At 41.3% G+C, this 20785-nt stretch overlaps 1 protein-coding gene across 1 annotated transcript in view; it reads right to left on the bottom strand.

Moving 5' to 3' along the window:
- LRRC1 (leucine rich repeat containing 1) overlaps window positions 1-19094 on the bottom strand; it is a 106053-nt gene extending 86959 nt beyond the window's left edge. The window contains exons 1-2 of the mRNA XM_045011548.1: window positions 18752-19094; window positions 682-799 (exon numbers count right to left, since the gene is read on the bottom strand). Coding sequence (XP_044867483.1) covers window positions 682-799; window positions 18752-18910 — 277 coding nt within the window. The 5' untranslated portion in view covers window positions 18911-19094. The remainder of the gene's footprint in view (window positions 1-681; window positions 800-18751) is intronic.
- Between the last annotated feature and the right edge of the window lie 1691 nt (window positions 19095-20785).

Here is a 20785-nt window from a genome sequence, read left to right as displayed (position 1 = left end):
CAACGGTATTTAACCTTTCAGAAAGGAGTGGGTAGAAAAAAGAACAGTACTCTAATGGTATAGTTCTACTGCTGGCTCCCCTTAGCACTGAAGCATAACACACTCAGTCTAGCACTCCAGAAAACTGTGCATTATCTAGGAGCACATTCTGCAGGGTATTTAGAGGCTTTGGAGCCATACAAAGACCCCAGTAACATATTGAGAATCACAGTACAGTGTAGAACCTCAGAGTTACAAACACCAGAGTTACAAACTGACTGGTCAACCACACACTTCATTTGGACCTGGAAGTACACAATCAGGCAGCAGCAGAAACGGGGGGGAAAAAGCAACACCACAAAGCCAAGTACAGTACTGTGTTAAATGTAAACTACTTAAAAAACCAAAACAAATGGAAAGTTTTAAAAAAAGATTTGACAAGGTAAGGAAACTGTTTCTGTACTTGTATCATTTACCTTAAAATGGTTAAAAGCAGTAAAATGGTCTGCATAGTAAAGTTTCAAAGCTGTATTAAATCAAAGTTCAGTTGTAAACTTTTGAAAGAACTAACGTTTTGTTCAGAGTTACGAACATTTCAGAGTTCTGAACAACCTCTATTCCTGAGGTATTTGTAACTCTGAGGTTCTCCTGTGTACAGTAAATAGGGCAGAACCAAACAAGTCTATGAATACTCTAGCTTACCATTTCGAGACAAATCAAGTTCCACCAGCTGCATAAAGTTTGCTATTTCTGGAGGGAGCCGCTGAATTTCATTATCACTGAGTCCAAGTTTCCGTAATTTTACAAGCTGGAAAAAGGGCTGAAAAAGAAAATCCCATATTAATTATTATTCACATAATGCATTTGCAACTTGTTTAAGTTCACATGTGTCAAGTTTCTTGGAGGGACAGCAGCACTGGTTGATATAAACATCTAAAATCCCAGGGACTGCCTCACAAATCATCTTATTCAACTAAGTCTGACAAAAAGCAAGAACAGAAGTAACTTAAAAAGAGGTCAGATTCTTTTCAGAACTACAGAAAACACTTTCCATCTAGGTATTTGTACTGACCTTGCTATGAAAGGTGAGTAGACTTTGCAGGACTCTTTTTTGAAAAATAAAGTTTAGTGTAGCTTTCACAACATGTATAAAATTCTAGCTATTATGAATCACAACACATTCATAATGGCTAGACAGTTACTAATTGCTACTCAGAGGCTTGCTTTTAAGCAATAGTTTGCTGACTACACTTCTAGATAAATACTATTTTGGTATTATTTTATTCAGCAACTCTCTCAGAGAACATCTCAGAGTCAGCATTATTCTGATCTCACAAAGTATAATATTAATTATAAAAGCTATTCGCATACACAGATATACACATCCCAATTATGATGGTTAGAGCACAAAGAGAACTCGCTACTCCCAAAAGCCTGCAAGTTCCATTCCCATAGTTTTAATACTGTAGGAAAATATTGTGCTCACTCACACAAGTCAATAAAACATCATCTCTACGACTATCTTGTGATAGCTATGGACTTGGATATTACAATTTTCTACTTTGAAAACTGCTTTTCAGAAGAAGGCGTTACAAAAGAAAAAACAGTGTTGCCAACTCAAAATTTTATTGCAAGTCTTCTGATATTTAGATTTGGAGGGGGTTGTTTTTATTTAAGCCCCAGCTCCTGGACTCAAGTGATTACACAAGAATCTCAGCTTTCATTTAGAAGATTTTCTAGCCCTAATGGCTGCAGTGAAAACATGGACCAAGTGTTTTCTAAAGGATAAAAAATAGAAAAATAAAAATAAAAAATAAACACACCCATAGATGGCAAATAAAAAAGCCCCAATTTTTATTTTTTTTAATCTAATTTTTAGGGAGGGCTGACATATGATTTTTTTAACCCTCAAGGTTGACAATACTAGACTCATCACTAATAAAACTGACCTTTTATTACTCAATGGGAAGCCAAGAAACATCCGGAACTCCCTTGAAATACAACTGTGCAACAATGAAGGACTAAAACAAAAACTATATTGATATCACTTGACTCCAAGGTATCAAGTTACATGTTATGGGGAGATTTTACAGCAAATGGGAAGGGATATGGCGCACACAATTACATATGGAAGAGGAGATGGTTCACAAGACGCTATTAATATATAGTGCACACTAGGAACATTTGAGAACGCCTCATCCACACAGTGTTTATTATATATATTGCAAACACCATATAAAAACGTATAAGGACCAAATATGACCAGTTAAACTGGAACAAGATATTTAGCCAGGTTACTATTCCCAAAGTGAACTAAATTTCATACATTTAAAATTCTCTAAAAACTATATTTCCATTTTACGCACCAGTCGAAGATGCAACACCAATATTTAGATACATGATAAACTATAAAAATGTGAAAAAAACAGTTTTAAAGTTGGTGTAACCATTTTTATACAGGCCTAAATCATTTTTCAGTTCCAATTTTAGTGGATTCTATTCCAATTTCAGATAATGCCTATTTATAGTTAAGCAAGAGCTACAGTGTCAATGCTCACTGAAGCCTTAAGGTAGTCTATGAGCTACCCCTACTTCTGCCAACTGTTTGTTAGTGGCCAAAATAGCAGTATTTACTAGTTAAAATATCTATATATCTATACACACGTGCACATTACACTCATCAAGAGAGCATATTGCTTTAAATATTTGCTACATGTAATGTGATAGACCTGGCTCATTACTAAATTACCATAATGGTCTGACTCTATTCACAAAGCTCTCTGGTAGGAACCTAAGTGCAACATAATAATTTCTTGATATTTGAATGGGGGCCAGACCACAGTGTCTACCCAGTATTCACAATATGCTGCAACAGCATGGTTTTGACTGTAGATCCAACTTCTTTGCATGTGTTTTGGCAACACTTTTTAAATACAGCTTCTTTAGTGAAAGAATTCTCAGTTTAAAAAAAAAGAAAGGGAACATTATCCATTTTGCTCAGCATTGTGTTGTAGGGATTTATATTAGGAGGAACACTTCAAAGCTCAATGCTAATACTGTTCATTTTGCTGCAAAGGAAGGGGGGAGGATCACTTGTGACACTGACTAGCTACAGTCCACACCTTAAGACCTTGTAAATCAATTTTTATCCTTATGTTCATGACAAAAAAAATTATACACCAAACATTCCCTCCTTAATGACATCTTTCATGGCAAACATTATAATTGGTCCTCTTGAACCTGGAAACAAGCAAACCAACAAATAAATAAAGTCAGTTTCTAACAAGGATTGATGAAACTTCAACTTCTCTGCTGGGCAACTTGCCCCCCCCTCCCCCCCCCCGACACACACAGCTGGATTTCTTTGACTGCTCCCTTCTTGCAAGAAAACAGAGCATTAATGCACTAGAATCCTGCTTGAATATTTCAATCCCTTGCCTGAACAACAATAAGGAGCAGATGAAAGCAAGAGCTAGTAACAAAACATAGATAATGGAAGGCTAAAGAACACTCTTGAAGCTGGCTGCTTTAAGTGTTCTTTTCAATGATACAACCACACTGAAGCCATGTGAAAGTCAGTTTATAATCTCCCTTTGACTCAGCAGATTGACCAAAATGCTTAACATCACAAGCAACATCTTCCTTCAGGAAGGCCACCACTAGCAGCATGCAGCTCAGAAAGGTCATTAGGGCCTGATTTTCAAGAAACGCCACCAGTTATATCCACAGTAAGTTGCCATGAAGAGGCTATGAACAAGTTGCAAGCTCAGTGTTGTATCTGATGAAAACTTAAGCCTCATTTGAAGGGGGGAGGAGGGGAGGAAAGCAGTTAAAAAGTTTATTTTCAAACAGCCTCTTAAGAATTTTATACGTAACATAGCTCTGGTGTCAACTTTTTTTCAGATAATAAAGCCTGGAATTTCAAATCCAAAAAATAAACATATTGCTGGGGATATCTGAAAGTCACTGGAACTTTTATTTTACTTACTATTTCATATAGTGCCTATAATTAAAGTATCAAGGCACAGAATAACTGAACAGAGGTCAAACTTTCCCTGTCTTAAGGCAGCTACAGCTTTAAAAAGGAAAAATAGGCATTTAGGAGTTACAGATTTAGGAAGAAAAGATTGAGAATAAAAAGCCTCATGTACAGTAAATTGAGCAACAATTTGAACAAGAATTTTTTTTAAATGGGGGCCTTTAGTTACGCTCATAAACCCACACTTATTTTCAGGCCACTTATTTAGAAGCTTAATTTTAGGCAACAATTTTTAACACCAAAGTATGAAAGCCACTAAAACGAGAAAAGCCTTCAGGTTCTGAGTAATCTTCTATTTGCAGTTCATGTTTCTGTAATTATAAGGACACTGATTAGAATCATTTTCTTTCAAACTATTTTATTCTTCTCTTGTGCTGCCCCAGAAAAAGGAGGATTTGAAACTCATTGTCACACCACAAATTTTTCTCTGGGCAAACGGGCAGAAGCCAAAGGAAGTTTTGGTGAACTCTCTGAAGAGACAGCTAAAAGGAAAGGCATTTGTTCAAATTATCTCACAATCTTTGAGATTACAGATACCTTTAAATGCATGTTTGTCATACCATATCTATGCTATGAACATTTTGTATAACCCGTATGAGCACCTTTGTACTAGGATGGTAAAACATCTAACATAGTTTACATTTTTTGCAGTTGTAACTAAGAACATTGCATCAGCTTGCCATGGGGCTGAAGCTGGGGGGGGGGAGGAATAAAGATATAAATCCTCTTCCAAACAAACAGTGATATGCAGCACAGTTTTAACATATCATTGAAGGGATAAAGTGTGAAAGAGCAAGCATCACTTTGAATGTGGATGATGGAAATCAAACTGCAGAATGATTTACTCCTAAGGGCATTCTGCACCAAAAAATTAAAAATTCCGCACACAATATTTTAAAAGTCTGCAAAATACTGTAAATTTTATTTGTCAAATAAATATGGAGGTTCCAGCATGGCATTTGGGAGCACAGGCCACTGGCTGCACAGAGATGGGAGATCACTGTGCGGCTCCCCCCCGGACATGGACTCAGCGGAGAGGCTGCACCCAACCCTGACACAGAACAAGAGCCAGGCCTGCCCCAGAAACACCCCAGGGCCCTGCCTCTCTGTGCCAGGTGCACCAGATATGGGCAGATAGGCTCAACAACGCAGGATCCAAGTGTCGAGGAGCTTGGGGGGGGGTGTCCAGGTGTGGGTTGAGAGGGCTCTGTGTAGGGCAATCTGGGTGAGGGCAACTCATTGCAGGATCTGGATGCACAGGCACTTATTGGGGGGTTCTGGGTGCAATGATAATGGAACTCTGCAGGGTGGTCCAGGTGAAAGAGGCTGAGGATCAGTGGGGAGGAGGGTGTCTTGGTGTGGGGAGCATAGATAGTTGGGATTCAATAGGGTGGGAATACAGGTGCGGGTGGCTTGTCAGGGTGGTCCAGATGCAAGGAGAGTGGGGCTCGTCGGGGGGGTTCTGGGTACGAGAGGATGAGGCTCGGCGGGAGGGTCTGGGTACGAAGGGGTCTGGATGCACAGGGGTTTGGTGGATGCAGGAGCAGCTCCCTGTACAGTGATCCCTCCCCCTGCAGCTGAGAAGCGATGGGTGCAGGAAGCACAAGGGGATGGGGGGAGGAGGGGGAGAGAGAAGAGAGTTTGCAGAGGTTCCTACAGCTAGGAGTGAAATCTGGTGGTGTGTCTGACGTGGCCCCAGATGCCATGTAGGGGAAGACGAAGTCCCGTCCTTCCTAGCCCAGCTGGGACTAGCAGGTGAGCCCGGTGCAGGATAGGAGCCAACAGCCACGTCTTCTCCAGTCCTGCCCCCTGCTCCACAGTAATTTACTTCTCTGCTGGCTGCCCTGGGCACCTGAAACATACTGCTGAGGAGGGTCATATGACCGCTCTTACGGCTTCCCTTTGCTTCTCCGTCAGAAAGTCATTTTTCTATGGGGAAGCAAAGAAATCTGTGGGGGACATACATTCTGCGCATGCGCAGTGGCAAAGAACTCCCTTGGGGTAAGAATGTTAAAATAATCAGAAGAGGGAAATAACTGTTACAGTGGGTTTACTTCCGATTTTTTTTATTCGACACTGGAATCCTCTACTGCTGGCATCACAAGTGATGTCATGCCAGCAGTCAGCTCAAATGTAAAGTTTAATTAAATAAATCTTTACCTTAAGACACAATTTTCACAGAAGAAAACAATTATCAGCATGGACTCTTTCAGAACACTGCACATACAGTTACAAATTACACTACATGCAGAAATTCAGACTAACTTTATAAGCCTACATATATTATGGGCTGGAGAGTCCATCTAAATATAGTTTTAATAAATGGTATATGTTTTTCAAGATTACTGGCCTCCAATTTTAAGTCAAAGAGGACTGCATACATTTAAAAATATGGCAGACAGTGAGACTGGTTCTTTGTGTAGATATTAATATACTAAGCAATCTATGCCATTGATTAGCTTTGCTAAAAGCATAATTTCATCTGTAGAATATACAAAGATAGTGTCATTTCAAGTGCTTATTTGTCCTAGTAAGAAAATGAATATTAACTAGTAATCCTCGATAGAGTAGTTATTCTTGAATTTTAAGTTCTAAAAGTGTGGGGAGCTGTGCCAACTGCACTTACCATGTCCAACCTAACCTCGGATTTTAAACTAGTTTTGGAGCTTATTCCAAGAGCAGAAACTAAACTGAAAAACGTTAAAAGAACTTTTACAGCAAAAAGACTGCCAAACCCCTGAAGGCCAGTAAAAAGCCTAATGCATAATTTAAATTCTGTTGAAAAAAGTCTCTTCAAGTTCAGATAAAAATGGATCAACAGTCTGAAAGTTAGACTCGTTCTTCTTAAAAGTCAGTTTACAGACTACCTGTGTATCTGCACGGCTGAAAGAACAACTGAATGACACCTGGCAATTCTCCACTTTTCCAAGATATGTCCAGGAGGAGGAAATCTCCAGCCAATCAATATATATATCTCAGGAGCAAAATAAAAGGAAGGCAAGAAAGCCTCAAGCCAGCATTCATGGATGTAGGATGCGTCACAACCAAAGATAAGAGGCTGACCTTCCCTACATAGAGTGCAGTTGGGCCTAAAGCAGTAAAGTAGTCACCCACCGATAGATTACCAGCATCCTCTATGAAAAGGATAAGGCCTCATCTCTTAAACTACCATGGGACTTCACTGTTTCCCAAGAAACAAGCTCCAAGATTATTTCTGTCTTGAAGAAGACTTTTCAATCAACTCTGTAGACCATCTGGTGGTAAATCTGAATAAGTATAGCTAGATGGCTTATATTAAGTTTAAATTTAAAAAAAAAAGTTAACACTGGAAAGACAACCAAACTTCGGAAGAACCTAAATTAACATGTAAGAGATACTGCTAATATTGAACAGCAATTGTTGCCATCTGAGTCACATCTAAAGTTTTGCCCCCATAATTTGACTCCCATCCAGACACACAAGAGTCTCCAGCTCAAGTGGTACTTAGAACTCAAACTAGCTGGTCTGTTGGAGGGGGTGTGAGGCAGAGGGCTGGCTGGAGCTTGTATGCAGTGGAGATGCAGGAGTTCATTGTTATAAGTCACCACCAGTTAACCCAGTCACTGCGCTGCTAATCCAATCACTGTGCATTATGAATGCTGTTTTGCAGTATGGCAGCTTTCAATAAAACTAGGCTTGCTCAAGTGGAGAAACTTGAGTGTACTACCTCAAGTTAACTGTTGCAATGAAGCCTCTAAGAGTTTATAGTCTCCACTGATCCCAGACAATGACCTCTGAGCAGGACTATGTGGGAACAGTGAGAAATGACAGCTCAAGAGAATACCAGAAGACAGGCAACTGTCTCTTTAACCATGGTATAAACATCTGGAGGAAGTTATGCATTTGAAATAACTATGAAGCTTAACAGACAGGTATAAGTATGAAAAAAATTCAGTTGGAGTCTCACGAACTGTAGGATAGTCAGCAGCAGCTTTGTGTATAACAGAAAGCCAGTTACTATTACATAACTGAAGCCAGGATCTTTCAGCTACCCAGTGGCCTCACCATCAGCAAGTGAGCAAATCCTGCATTCTCACTACTTACTGGGATAGTAAGTGTGCAGAACAGAACAGGCTCTGACAAACACTGCTCCCCTCAATTTATTCTGGACCAAAAAAAAAATAGTACGGTAACTTTTTGGGGGCATGGACTGTCATTTAACTGTTTGCCTAGCAAAACAGGGCCTTGATCTAGCTGAGGCCTCTACCTACTACTGCTATGAGATACAAAACCCCAACAACTACTGGACCTCATCATAATCAGATGACCTCATTTCTGCAGCAGAAATCAGCGGATGGCCAAAAGAACCAGTTGCCTTTTTGTACAATGAATCAAGTCTGTGGATGCCCCACAAAAAAAAAAGAGAGTCATCTGACAATATTTATCACAGTGAAAAGGAGCCTGCTAGTGGTTTCTTTTGGAGAGGGCATCGGTCCAGGTAGAGGGATGGGGGGGGGGGGAGAGCGTGGGTAAGGATTGTTTCCAAACATCCACCCCAAAATTTTACGGCTGAGTTAGAGTAGTGCTTTCATCTTTTGGGAGTCATTGCATAATTTTAAGACATTGAATAATGCATGAAAGAATGTCATGCTTCTCGACAGCATGCAGTGCATTCTATCTTTTCCTTAAGCTTCATATACATGTGCAACTCACACTAAAAGGAAGGGAAGGAGAAGAGCCAAATTTCAGGGCAAGAGAAAACACAGACCTACAGTTCATGATTCAAATTCTACTGGTATGCACGCTAAATGACGTGCTTGACAAGACACATAAGAAATGCAGCATGTCCCCCTCTTCTCTCCAACGGATGCGCTGAAGTCTGAGATACAAAATCAGCAAGGCAGAGAGGGAGGAAAAAAAAAAAGAAGAGGCCAATGAAGAAAGAGAATGAATGGGATAACTGAAGCCTCACTAAGTTTGGCACTCCACCACCACCAATTTAGTTTTTGGCAGCTGTGCTCAAAAGGCGTGCCATCCCTGACCCACAATCAGTAACTGGACAGTTTTGAGTCCAGGACTATGCTGCTACAGCTCACTTTTGCAAAAACAGAGAAAAAAAGCACCAGGGGTTATCCAGGCTTAAAAGTTCGCATGCTGCTGCAGCTCTGCTCACATGCCCTCTCTGTAACGCAACACGTTGAAAAGGTTGCTTCGTTTTGTTTTCCTGTAGGCAAGGATTTACTTTTTCCTTTATGTGGACTAAGCAGCAGAAATAAAGATTAAAGCGCATCTGGTGCCACAGACATCGGATCACAGTGGGGGGGGAGCAACAATTTTATTTTAGCTGCTGCAGGGGAGGCCAGTGATCAAGTATTACAACTGGTGCTGCTGAGACTGCAATTAAACTGCCCTACCCCACCTTAAGCAGGGCAAGACAGCCCCTCTTCTCACTAATGAATTTGTAGCATGCACCAATCTGCTAAAGCAATCCATGTTTTACAGTAAAACATAATGAACACTGTGTTTTGAGACATGTGCCCTCTTTCTTCCTCCATCCGAGATAAATGCCACTGCAACTGCCTCTCTACAGGACCGTAGGCAGGGGGCTCCCAAATTAAAATAAAAGGGAAAGAAATATTAAATCAAGAGGACCTCAAAGGAAATCCAGATTTTTGAAAGCATTTGTATTCTGCCACATTCGCAGAGGCACCAACAGGGAATTTACAGGCTCTGCAGAAGCTATCTAAACATTCACTTATGCTGAACTTGTTTTCTTCTTTCGTTGGCAGTTTCGGGATTTGTTTGTTTATAAATCCACTAAAAATACAAAATTATTTTCTTAATGCCTCAACCAGCAAAAGGACAAAACAACATTTTAAATTAACATTGTGCACTAGTAACCTACTGCAATTTGGAGCAATCAGCACACAGTGTTCTTGTATACTTACACTATTATGTTAACATAATAACACAGTACAATTTCTCTGCAAGGCATCATTTATTTTAAACTGTCAGTGCAAGTGTGTATTACAGACTTTAAAAAGGGAGGGAGAGTGAGTGGAGACATTTATAAAATATAAATTTAGTATCATATATAACTTTAGTTAGGTCACAACAACAACATTTTTTCAGTTCAATTATCTTCACAGAGCATATGCATGCTACTTGAATTTTGTGTAAGGGAATGCACAGAATGTATTGAAATTTGTTGTATAATCTATATTTCTAGCCTGAAATACAAGTAAATTTAAAATTGCATTTGACATGAATGTTTCCAGGTGCTAGTTCTAGAACAGTATTTACAGCAAGAATCATTAAACACTACTGAGAGAAATGTAATTTGTGTTATAGTTTAACCTTAAACCCTTGTATATGCCATCACCACACTGCTAGTCACAATTGTTTCTATAATCCCATCAGTAGCATGTTGGACTATGTTCCACTGGATCTCTCTCCTCTCCTCCCCACATATGACAACTTCAAATGCCGCACATTTTTTCTACGAATTTAAAAAAATTCTATTTAGATATATGTCATCATAACTGAGGATAATTATAATGCATAACATAAGGGGAGAAGCTAAGCTTCATCTTCCATATAACTAAATAGTATACAAGTGTCTCATATTCTAAAGAGAAGGAAAGACCTATGTTTAAAGAGTTTTCATAGCACTTTATCCTGAATGAGGAGGATTTTGATCAAGACATGCCACATACTTTATAAATACAGAGTCTAGAGCTGGGTGAAATTTTTCAGACAAATAGTTTATTTCGCCAAAAAATACAATTTTGGGTTGGCAAAAATCTATTCATATATTTGGCAAAAACCATTCACCAAATTCAACACAAACAAAAGAGAAAACATTTTTCCAAAAACATGTTTCAAAATGTGTTGACACTTTCAAAATGAAATAAATTATGGTTTCTAAATGAAATTCCAAAGTATTTTTAAATTTAGCTTAAATTTAAAAAAGAAAGAAGGTAAAAATGTCTAAAACCAAGTCAAAACTAAAAGAAAAAAAATCATTTTGTAGCAAATGTTCAATTTGATCCAAGAAATTTGAATGTTTGGGGTTTTTAGTTCACCCACGAGTTTTGGGGGAGGAAAGAAAAAAAGTTACTCATTCAGTTTAAAGGGACTCTACAAAGAGGTACTAAATATACTATAGAAGTTACAAAACATTTCAGTGGGACTTTACAGATTACTAAGGGAGAACACACACCACTTTGAATTTGTTTACACAAAGAATTGCACCAGTTTAACTAAAGGTGCGAACTTAATGTAATGCACACACCTATGCGGATACACATTTCATTTTAGGAGTGGCTATTTCGATTTAGCTTAAACCTGCTCTCAACAGGCTAAACTGAAATAAGCCACTCTAAAATGAATGAAGAGTATCCACACACAGGTTTGCATTGGTTTAAGCCACTCTAATTTTCTGTGTAAACAAGGCCTGTGCCAGTCTCTGTGGAAAACTCTCTTGATCTAATGAAAAATTGGAACATCACAAGGATAAAAACTGAAAAGCCACACAGAGAAGTTATGGAATCTTTCCGTTACTTGCCAACATAACTGATCCCAAATACAAAGGTCACAGGTTGTCTGCAAAACAGGAAGAAAAGCTGAAATGTAATCCTCTATTCATTCCTTCAGTTTTAAAAGCTAGAAAAGACGACCCAGTTTTCTACCCCAAATCTATACAGAAGCATTTGTGTCACAGTTCATTGCATTAAATGTTGGAAGTAAAATGACAAGACGTGACTGCTGAACTGAAAATTTGCTAAAATTCTGAAGGACCTGCACTTCTGTCCAACCAGTTCAGCACTGATAGGATGTGTTCTTAAACATTCAGACTGGTTTGAATGAAACTTTGTAATAGGTCAAGTGCTGGAAAGTAAACAAGTTCATAAAAATTTGTATCGGTAGTTAAGGGCCAATACACAAAATTGGGAAATGCAACTCATTAGTTGACTGGAGACTTCTGTTCAAACTTGAAAGCTTTTAACTTTTGGTGTGTGCCTTTTCATGTTTGAGGAACATAAATATGTTTATGAAGTGAATCACACAGCATGTGTATTTGCTTCCTTTCAGAAAAGCTTTCAGGGCTTACTCAATTTGTCTCTTATTCCATTAGCATCTTCAGATTTGGAGTGAAAGGAATTTAAGGAAAAAAAATGAAAATAATTCTAAAAAGCCCCTCCTCTTCAGTGAGGGTTAGTTTCTTTACCACAGCAAGTGATAGCTAATTCTAAATTAAGTTGAAAGAATAAAGAACTATTTCCACTCCCTCCAGTAGGTGAGGAAAGAAGGGATACATTTAATGAAACCTGGTTTATAAAGAAAAGGTTGTAAGTGACTAAGAACACTGTTGTGGCCATGCAGTGTCCTTTTTCAGTCAAAAATAAATATAGTCAGTCAAATACTGTATGTTAAAAAGAGGAACTCGGTGAGGACTTTAAATTCTTTTTCTTAACTCTTAGATTTTGATCAACCAAATCAACTTTTTCTTTTTAATCTTAACCCTATGAGTTATGGGAGATTGAACTACGTAAGGACTGGGTGAACAAAGAGCAGATATCTTCGTTTACACACAGGGAAGTTATGCTGTTCAGCTGGTTCTCAAGAAAGTCTTCTCCAATCAAGATCAGATGCTATAAAACACTATAAGGATTTCTTAGGCGACCAATTACCAGAACATACAGTAGAGTGCATGTTAGAAACAAAGAACCTATAAATAAGCTAGTGACCATTGGGGAATAAATTCCATGACTACTTTTGTGTTTTAAATAATTTCAGTGGAGTAATGGAAGGCTACCACGACCAACCATCAAGTTGCCACCACTGATTTATATTCCTAGCATTCACCACCTGACACTGCTCTGACTCAGGAATAGGTGGGTGTTTTGCAGGGGAAATGCAGCATGATGGGCTGTAGGACAGAGAGAGAGACAGTGTGCCCCGTAGTCTATGATTTTCTATAGAAATCCTTGCAACACATTCAGAGCTTGTCTACGCACAAACTGGAGCTGAATTAACTAAAATCTAGTTTAATTCACATCTTTTGTTATTTCTATGTAAGTCTCTGTGTGGACACATTTCAAATTAAGAATGTCCTACTGTGATTTCACTTAAGCAGATTACAAAAGTGACTGTCGCCTTAGAGCAAAGCTTACAGAGGCCAAATTCTCATCCTTGCTGGAAGCAAAATGACAAAAAGTTTGTATACGGTGAGTGTGTAATTATTCCACCAACCTTCAGCCAAAGCATGGACCAGCCTTTCAGCACAGCCTCTAGACCGTAGCAGTGCATGACACCGAGATTTTGGCCAGTGAGTCCACGTATTTATATGAGCCTATGGCTACATCTCACTCCCTACACACTGCTTCCCTCCCGCCTGTACTATCAATAGCAATGTTACAGAAACACCTACAGGCTCCAAGATCAGGGCCCCATCGTTCCAGGCACTGGACAAGCACAGTAACGTGCAAAATGTGTCCCACAGAACTGAATATTTAAACAGACAGGACTGGCAATGCGTGGGATGGTAAACAGAGAGACAGGAAATTACTTGCCCAGAGCCACACAACAGGTCCGTGGCAGAGCTAGGAATAGCACTCACTCAAAACTGCTGGACATCCAGTCCAGTGTTATAGCCACTGGACTATATTGCTTCTTAAGGCCCTCTTCGTAGCCTCTCCACAGTCAGTCCTTCAGCACAACAGAATTACATCAGCTCTAATGCATGGCAGCAAAAGGCCTCAAAAGCTAAGGTGCAGACTTTGCCCTCTAATAAGGAAGTAGCAGGTGGCATGACGATTCTGTCTACAGAAGTGTAACTTCTTACTCTACTGACAACCTCTACAACTCTGAGCAGCACAATCAAAAACATTTCTGTCAAGTATGTCATTTACTTAGTTCCTTGAGAACTGCCTTAAGAAATCCCTTTAACCAATCCCAAGTTCAGACATTTTAACCAGGACATAAATGTTTGTGTGTTGTTGTTGCAGAGTAAGTCACAGCATCAGTTCATGCTGTGGTCTGCAATGATTTCACTTGCACATTTCACATAATGAACTTTAAGGCATGTCGCAAGACCCCCTTACTTCCCACAGCTTTTCCTGGGCAGGCATAGTGAACGCAAGAACTGAGCAAGAGGAGTTTCAAACTGTGGACTAAGGAGGGTTTTGCTGAATTCAGGTCTTTGGGAGCCTTGTTTAAGAGTTGTTTGTTTTGTGTGTTAAAATGAGAATTTGTTTATAAAAATATTGTAATGTGTTTAGGGCACAATATAAAAATAAGATTTGTGACTATTTAGGTCCATATTGTCCCATCAGTTCATAAACAGACTTCACCAATAATTTCAATAACATCTTCTGCATAGAGATGGTTACAACATGACCCTTTACCAATTCTTTGCAAAATTTGTGCCTTGCTCTTCTCTTAATATAAAGTGATGACTACAGCATCTTGTGTGCGATGTAAAGTTCCACTAATATATATACATATATATATATATATATATATATACATACATACATACATACATACATACACACACACACACACACACACACTCTTAAGTTCTTACATTACCCTTCCAAGGCAGTTTTATTCCAAACAGCACAACCGTAAAAACATTTGCTGTAATGAAAGTTTTAGAGACGTGGTCTCTGATCTCAACAGATTAGAAGAGCACAATAAAACACACTTCGTTGTTGTTGTTATTTCTTATATCTATTCAGACACTACCCCTAGCTGAGTCCATTTATCAGAAGTTGTTAATGACACACAGTAGAACAATGGAAAAAAAAAGTCTATAGGACACTACAAAAGGCAGTCTAATAAAATGTGTTTATATGCTTCTGATAAGCCAAGCAGCATAAGGATAGATATCATGACAGACAGTTTCCATAAACTGTATGAATTGGACACACATACAGTACTTCTAAAAACCCATGCACAAACTTCAGACAAGATTGCAACCTTTCTCAAGTACATCTTTTTACCTACCAAGATTTATTTTTAACTCTGATTCTTGCTGTATTGCAACCCCAGCACACCTGTTCTTATTCATCAGCTATTTTCTATACCTGGGGGACTCCCAATATACTGAGTAGAGAAGGATTTATACGCCATCATTAAGCAGGCTGAATGCAAAAGATCTCATAGGGAACAGACAGAAAAAATATTGTATCAATCACCTGACAGACATCAACAATACTGTTCAGGAAAGAAGAAGTTACGATTGCAAGAAGTGCATGGATCATTCTGCCTCTATCATTTATAGCACCGAGCGATTTTACATTTATACAGAGCCTTAGGTCTCAATAGGATCTACTACCCGATCATGCACTCTCACTGCATCCCTGAAATAAGGCCCATTCTGAGGCAGAGTAACAGCAGTTACAGTAAGCAATGAGAGCACAGTACAATGCACAAGGAAGGAGTTGAGAGGGAGAAAATTTTGGTCAGATAGCCATACTCTGACAAAGAGTCATAAGGTGTTCAGTCCACACACAGCAGATGACACTTTAAGAGAGGTCCTATCCAAAAAGCAAGGTGAGTGAGGTAAAGTTTTGTTGGACCAACTTCTGTTGGTGAGAGAGACATGTTTTCGTGCTAAACAGAGCTCTTCTGAGCTCAAAAGCTTGCCTCTCTCACCATCAGAAGTTGGTCCAATAAAAGATATTACCTCAGCCATCTTGTCCTTCTAATATCCTGGGATCGACACAGCTACAACAAACACTGCATACCTGAAAGCTTGAGTTGTGTGGAACTAGATTTATCTACCTCATAAGGATGGAGAGTTGAGTCAGGCATGCCAAGATTCAAACCTGTTGTTCCAGGGAGTCTAATTATTTCAAAAGATGATACTTGGACCAATAAGGCATTCCCTTCAGTTAGAAACACTTCTTCTAGTTTCACTATGCAAAGTCACGCCTTACCATTTCATAATTACTCTTATTACAAAAGAGTCAAAAAACAATCATAGCTCCTGTAACAAAACTTGTTTTAAAAAAAATCATTTATTTTTCAGAGAATGAATTATACTCCTCTGATTCCAGAAAAATAATACTGGACACCTCTGAAAGTTCCACCTTTCTGGTTTATCCGTTTCTGTTCAGCTACATAGGCTGTTTTAACTGAATTCTGAGTTAACCGAAGTTCAGCCACCTATTAAATTCAGTTTCCAGTTAAGCATGTTTCATTTCCAGTGTTAGATTTTCACCACTGCAATTCACTAGGATCCAAAGTTTGCATCTGAGAATGCTAAAAAAAAAAAAAAAAAAAAGGCAGCAGCACACCATCACCCACAAACAACTAAACACACCCACAATTTACCAACTGGCTAATCCTCTTCCCATCCTTAAACCTTTCACAAAGGTTTTTTACAGTTACTCATTTAAATTACTCTGAACAAAAATGCTCCTGTGACACTCATGGTAGCAACACCTAATGTTTCACAACAGATTAGTAGCAAGTTTTAATTTGTTAGAAGTTGTACAGGAAATGTTGTCAAACATGACAAACTATGCCAGCAAAGTACTACACAGAAAGTTCTGGTGAATGCTTTCTGTAAATAAAGCAGAACATTGATGACCTAGCAGAGTTCATACCAACAGGAAGAGCAAATCTATAGTGCAACAAAATAAGAATCAAGCATATTCAGTTTCCAGAAGCAGAATACAAGAAAGGAAAGATCATCATCATCATGGGAAAAAAAGATAATTTGTCAGCCCTACAGATTGTATCTAGCCAGGTTTTTTTAATATGCTAAAGTGTACTTATAACTCTGCAGCACAAAGGCAGATGTGAATAGATGTTGTCATTGACATTCACATCAGCAAGCTTCAGGCCTTTAATCCCCCCAGTTCTCCCACAGCAAGTACTGTACTACTTCCACACCACTAGGAGTTTGAAATATTCTTTCTTAAAGGCCACACCACTCTGAGCCATGGTGAAACACTAAAAACTACTCCGACATTATGATTTTCTTCTGCTACTAGTGTTACCAAAATCAGTATATAGTTTGATAATCCAATTGCATTATAATACATTAAATGGGCATTATCAAGCAAGCCTAGGCCCAGAATTTAGAACCAACATCAATAAAAATATTGCTATTGGTTTAAAAAGCTTAAACGAAGATAGTTGGCTTAAACATAAATGGACAGTGACAACTCATTTAAGAGTGTTTTACATGTAACACCTAACCTCCTCATAGCTGTAAAATGCAGTCTGTTTACATTGTAGTGTACACAGACATCCATCCAACGAAGTGGGTATTCACCCACGAAAGCTCAGGCTCCAATACGTCTGTTAGTCTATAAGGTGCCACAGGACTCTCTGCTGCTTTTAGTAATTCAAGTATAAATCAAGTTACTCCTTTTGTTTATTTGGATCTGTCACTTCTTTTTAGATAGAGTAGAGTGTTATTTAAACCCACAATATTAGCATGTAGTATCTGAAAATCACGTAACTCATGTTCTGACACTAACAAGATCTGAAATGGAGTGCCCCTTTAGACATTTGTGACAGAATGTGAATGAAAGCCAGAGATCCAAACTGATTGGTTTATTTACTGCAGACCTGAGAAAAGTACCAGAAGTAAACAAACACTGGTGGTGTAAACTAATCCATTTTTTTAATTTCCCCTCCACTTGCAATTATCTAGGGTGCTATCAGTAATAGTAATTAACTTTTAAAAAATAAAACTTTATTGTGTCCCTTTAATTAGACAAATAATAGTTGATTGCAGACAGTGCTGTTGACTTAAGACTATATTAATTCTGACAAGCTTTCCTCTTCTAGGCCAAAGAAAGTTGAACGGATCTTATGATCTTTTGCGTTTTTATTTTTAATGGAGGGGGAAGGGAGTTGTTTGTTTTTTAGATGACACCCTCGCTAGGCAAACATTGCTATCACAAGTTTGTTCTTGTTTAATTGGTGAACTGCACCAAGTCACACCAGAGGTTAAACACGTTTATTGGGTCATTAGTACTAACAGCCTCAGCAAATACTCTACGAGGGTGAACACCAAGCTAAGGCAGCAGCAGCAGCTACCCTTCTTTCCCCACCCCGAGCGGTTTCTCCTTGGGGGGCTGGTAGGGGAGGCGCTGCACTGTTTCAGGTGGATCGCGCTAATGTGAGGAGGGAGGGGAACCCACCCACCACCACCGAGCCGCATGGCTCGCAAGCTGCTGCAAGCCTTGGGGGGGGACACGCTGTACTTGAAACACCCGCTGTGCGAGTGGCTTTGGATTCAAGGTGGAGTCCAGTACATCCGCTTCTGCCTTACGGCTTGCTTGTTCCAGCAGGCAGCTGGCTCTCGAGTGGATGGAGCGGCAGATTTTCAGAGGAGCTGGCCCTGGGCACAGCCTTGGGAGGAGGGGGGGGGGTTAACTGGCCTTTCTTGAGCTGCCGCCCCCCACCCACGCCCCTTCCCAAACACCTCCCGGGAGCCTGGCTTGTGACAGCTCATGGAGACATGAGCACGAGCACTTCTCCCCGCTCAGCCTCAGCAGGTGCCGAGGGAGGTTATCCGGCCCCCGGGCTCCGGCCGGGGCTGCTCACCTGGTGCAGCCCCTCACGGGGAGGCGGCTACAGCCACGCCACAAAGCCGGCACCCGTAACCCCAGACTGGAGCAGGCTGTAACAATGGAGGGGGAGGAGCCCCAGCCCAGGCAGATGAGCCCGGCTGGGCAATTTAATCCCTGGACCTTGCCTTGCTCCCCGAGCCCCCCCGCTCACCTTGGGCAGCTCGCGGAGCTGATTGGCGTCCAGCAGGAGCTCCTCCAGGCTGCGGCTGTAGCGGTAGATCTCCTCGGGCACCGAGAGCAGCGAGCAGTGCCGCTTATCGATGGACTCCACATGACGGTTGCACCGCCACAGGGGGATGCAATGAAACATAGCAGCAGCCAGCGCCGCCCACGAGGGGTCCGGCCGCTGCAGGGCTGGCAGGATCGCCTCTCCCTGCCGCCGCCGCCGCCGCCGCCTTCCCCGGCTACTGCCGGCCGCGCCAAGAGCGGGACTGGGAGCGCACCCAGCAGCCCGGCCGGCTCCGACGCTCCTTCCTCAGCAGCCGCGCCGGGCTGCGAGCCCCCCCTAGCACCCCCCGCCGGCGCCTGGTTCCAAAGCGTCCGCCCCCCCTCCCTCCTAGCAACCCCCGCCGGGTTCCAAAGCGGCCCCGTCGCCAGCAGCCCACTACGGGCTCCAAAGCTTCCTCCCGCCTGCTCCTCCTCTTCCCACTGCGAGTCCCAGCAGAGGCAGCAAGACCGCAACAGGAACCAGCATCCAACACGCTGCGGGAGAAGGAGGAAACTCTTCCCCCTAGACCAGTCCCAGAAAGCCCAAGGAGCAGGAGCAGCGGGGGAAGCCCTTCTTATGGCCTCCTGTGGGGACCCTGCTCTGCAATCACTTGTATCTCGTTAGCACGGGTCCCTGGGCGCTCTGCTCTTCTCTCCCTCCTTTCATTCCTCTTCCTGACCCGGAACACTCGCTCTCCCCCTCCCTCTCGTTCCTGGCTGACATCATCACTCCCTGATCCCTCCCCCTCTCCCTTCCTGACTCTAGTATCTGACCCCGAGGCTCTGGGACACCAATCCAGAACACCTCTTCTGCTGCTCCTTGCTGCAGCAACAACATGAGGCAAGAGGCAACGGGAGTACTGTACCCTTCAAAGTTTCCTGCCCATTAAGAAACGGGATAAACTTTCCCACCCTACCAGCAAAACAAAACAAGCTGAATGTGGGGTTACACACCGGGGGGAGGGGAAGAATCTGATGGATTATTGATTGGATGATTAAAATGAAGGGTTCTGTAAATATAGACAGTAAAATCCCATAAACAGAAGTTTGTACAAACACTAATGTTGCTTTGAAATTGTATTTTTTCCACTCTATCTCTACTTTTAATAGGTGATGGAGTCTGACTGCTCTTCAGTGTCTGAAACCTTGTCCATAGAAAGGAGCATTGTCACTACACCATTTGATATTGTCAGAAAGTGGAAAGAGTGTAATCACAGCTCTTGTCACAAGGGCCTGGTCTTTCAAACACTTACACGGGTGGAACTATTCATCTGAGGAAAGTTACGTTCATAGCTTTTTGCAGGATCATGCCCCAGTTAGGCAAAACCTTGTCTTCCTGTGTACCTCAGCACATGCAAACACTGCTTTATAACAAATCTTGTCATACTACACTAGCCAATACCTTAAACATAACAAAATAATAAATAAATAGTAGCTGCATGTTGCACGCAGTCTATAATAAGGCTCACTTAGGCCCCAACCTTGCTAACACTTTTGCAACATGCTTAACTTTATTACTCATAAGAACATAAGGATGGCTATTCTGGGTCAGACCAAAGGTCCATCTAGTTCAGTATCCTCTCTTCCAACTGGCCAATGCCAGGTGCCCTAGAGGGAATGAACAGAACAGGTAATCATCAAGTGATCCATACCCTGTCACCCATTCCCAGCTTCTGGCCAACAGGGGCGGCTCCTGGCCCCAGCACGCCAAGCGCCAACAGGGGCGGCAAGCCATGGGGGGCGCTCTGCCGGCGCCACGAGGGCAGCAGGCAGGCTGCCTTGGCGGCTTGCCTGCGGAGGGTCCGCTGGTCCCGCGGCTTCGGCAGACTTCCCGCAGGCATGCGAAGCCGCGGGACCAGCAGACCGTCCGCAAGCAAGCCACCGAAGGCAGCCTGCCTGCCGTGCTTGGAGCGGCAAAATGCCTAGAGCCGCCCCTGCTGGCAAACAGTCTACGGACACCAGGGGACTCACTTGTATA

The sequence above is a fragment of the Mauremys mutica genome, chromosome 3 (genome assembly GCF_020497125.1).
Source record: "Mauremys mutica isolate MM-2020 ecotype Southern chromosome 3, ASM2049712v1, whole genome shotgun sequence".
NCBI classification, from domain to species: domain Eukaryota; kingdom Metazoa; phylum Chordata; order Testudines; family Geoemydidae; genus Mauremys; species Mauremys mutica.
The sequence above is the reverse complement of the archived record's forward strand: the minus strand, read 5'-3'. Positions and strand labels throughout refer to the sequence as shown.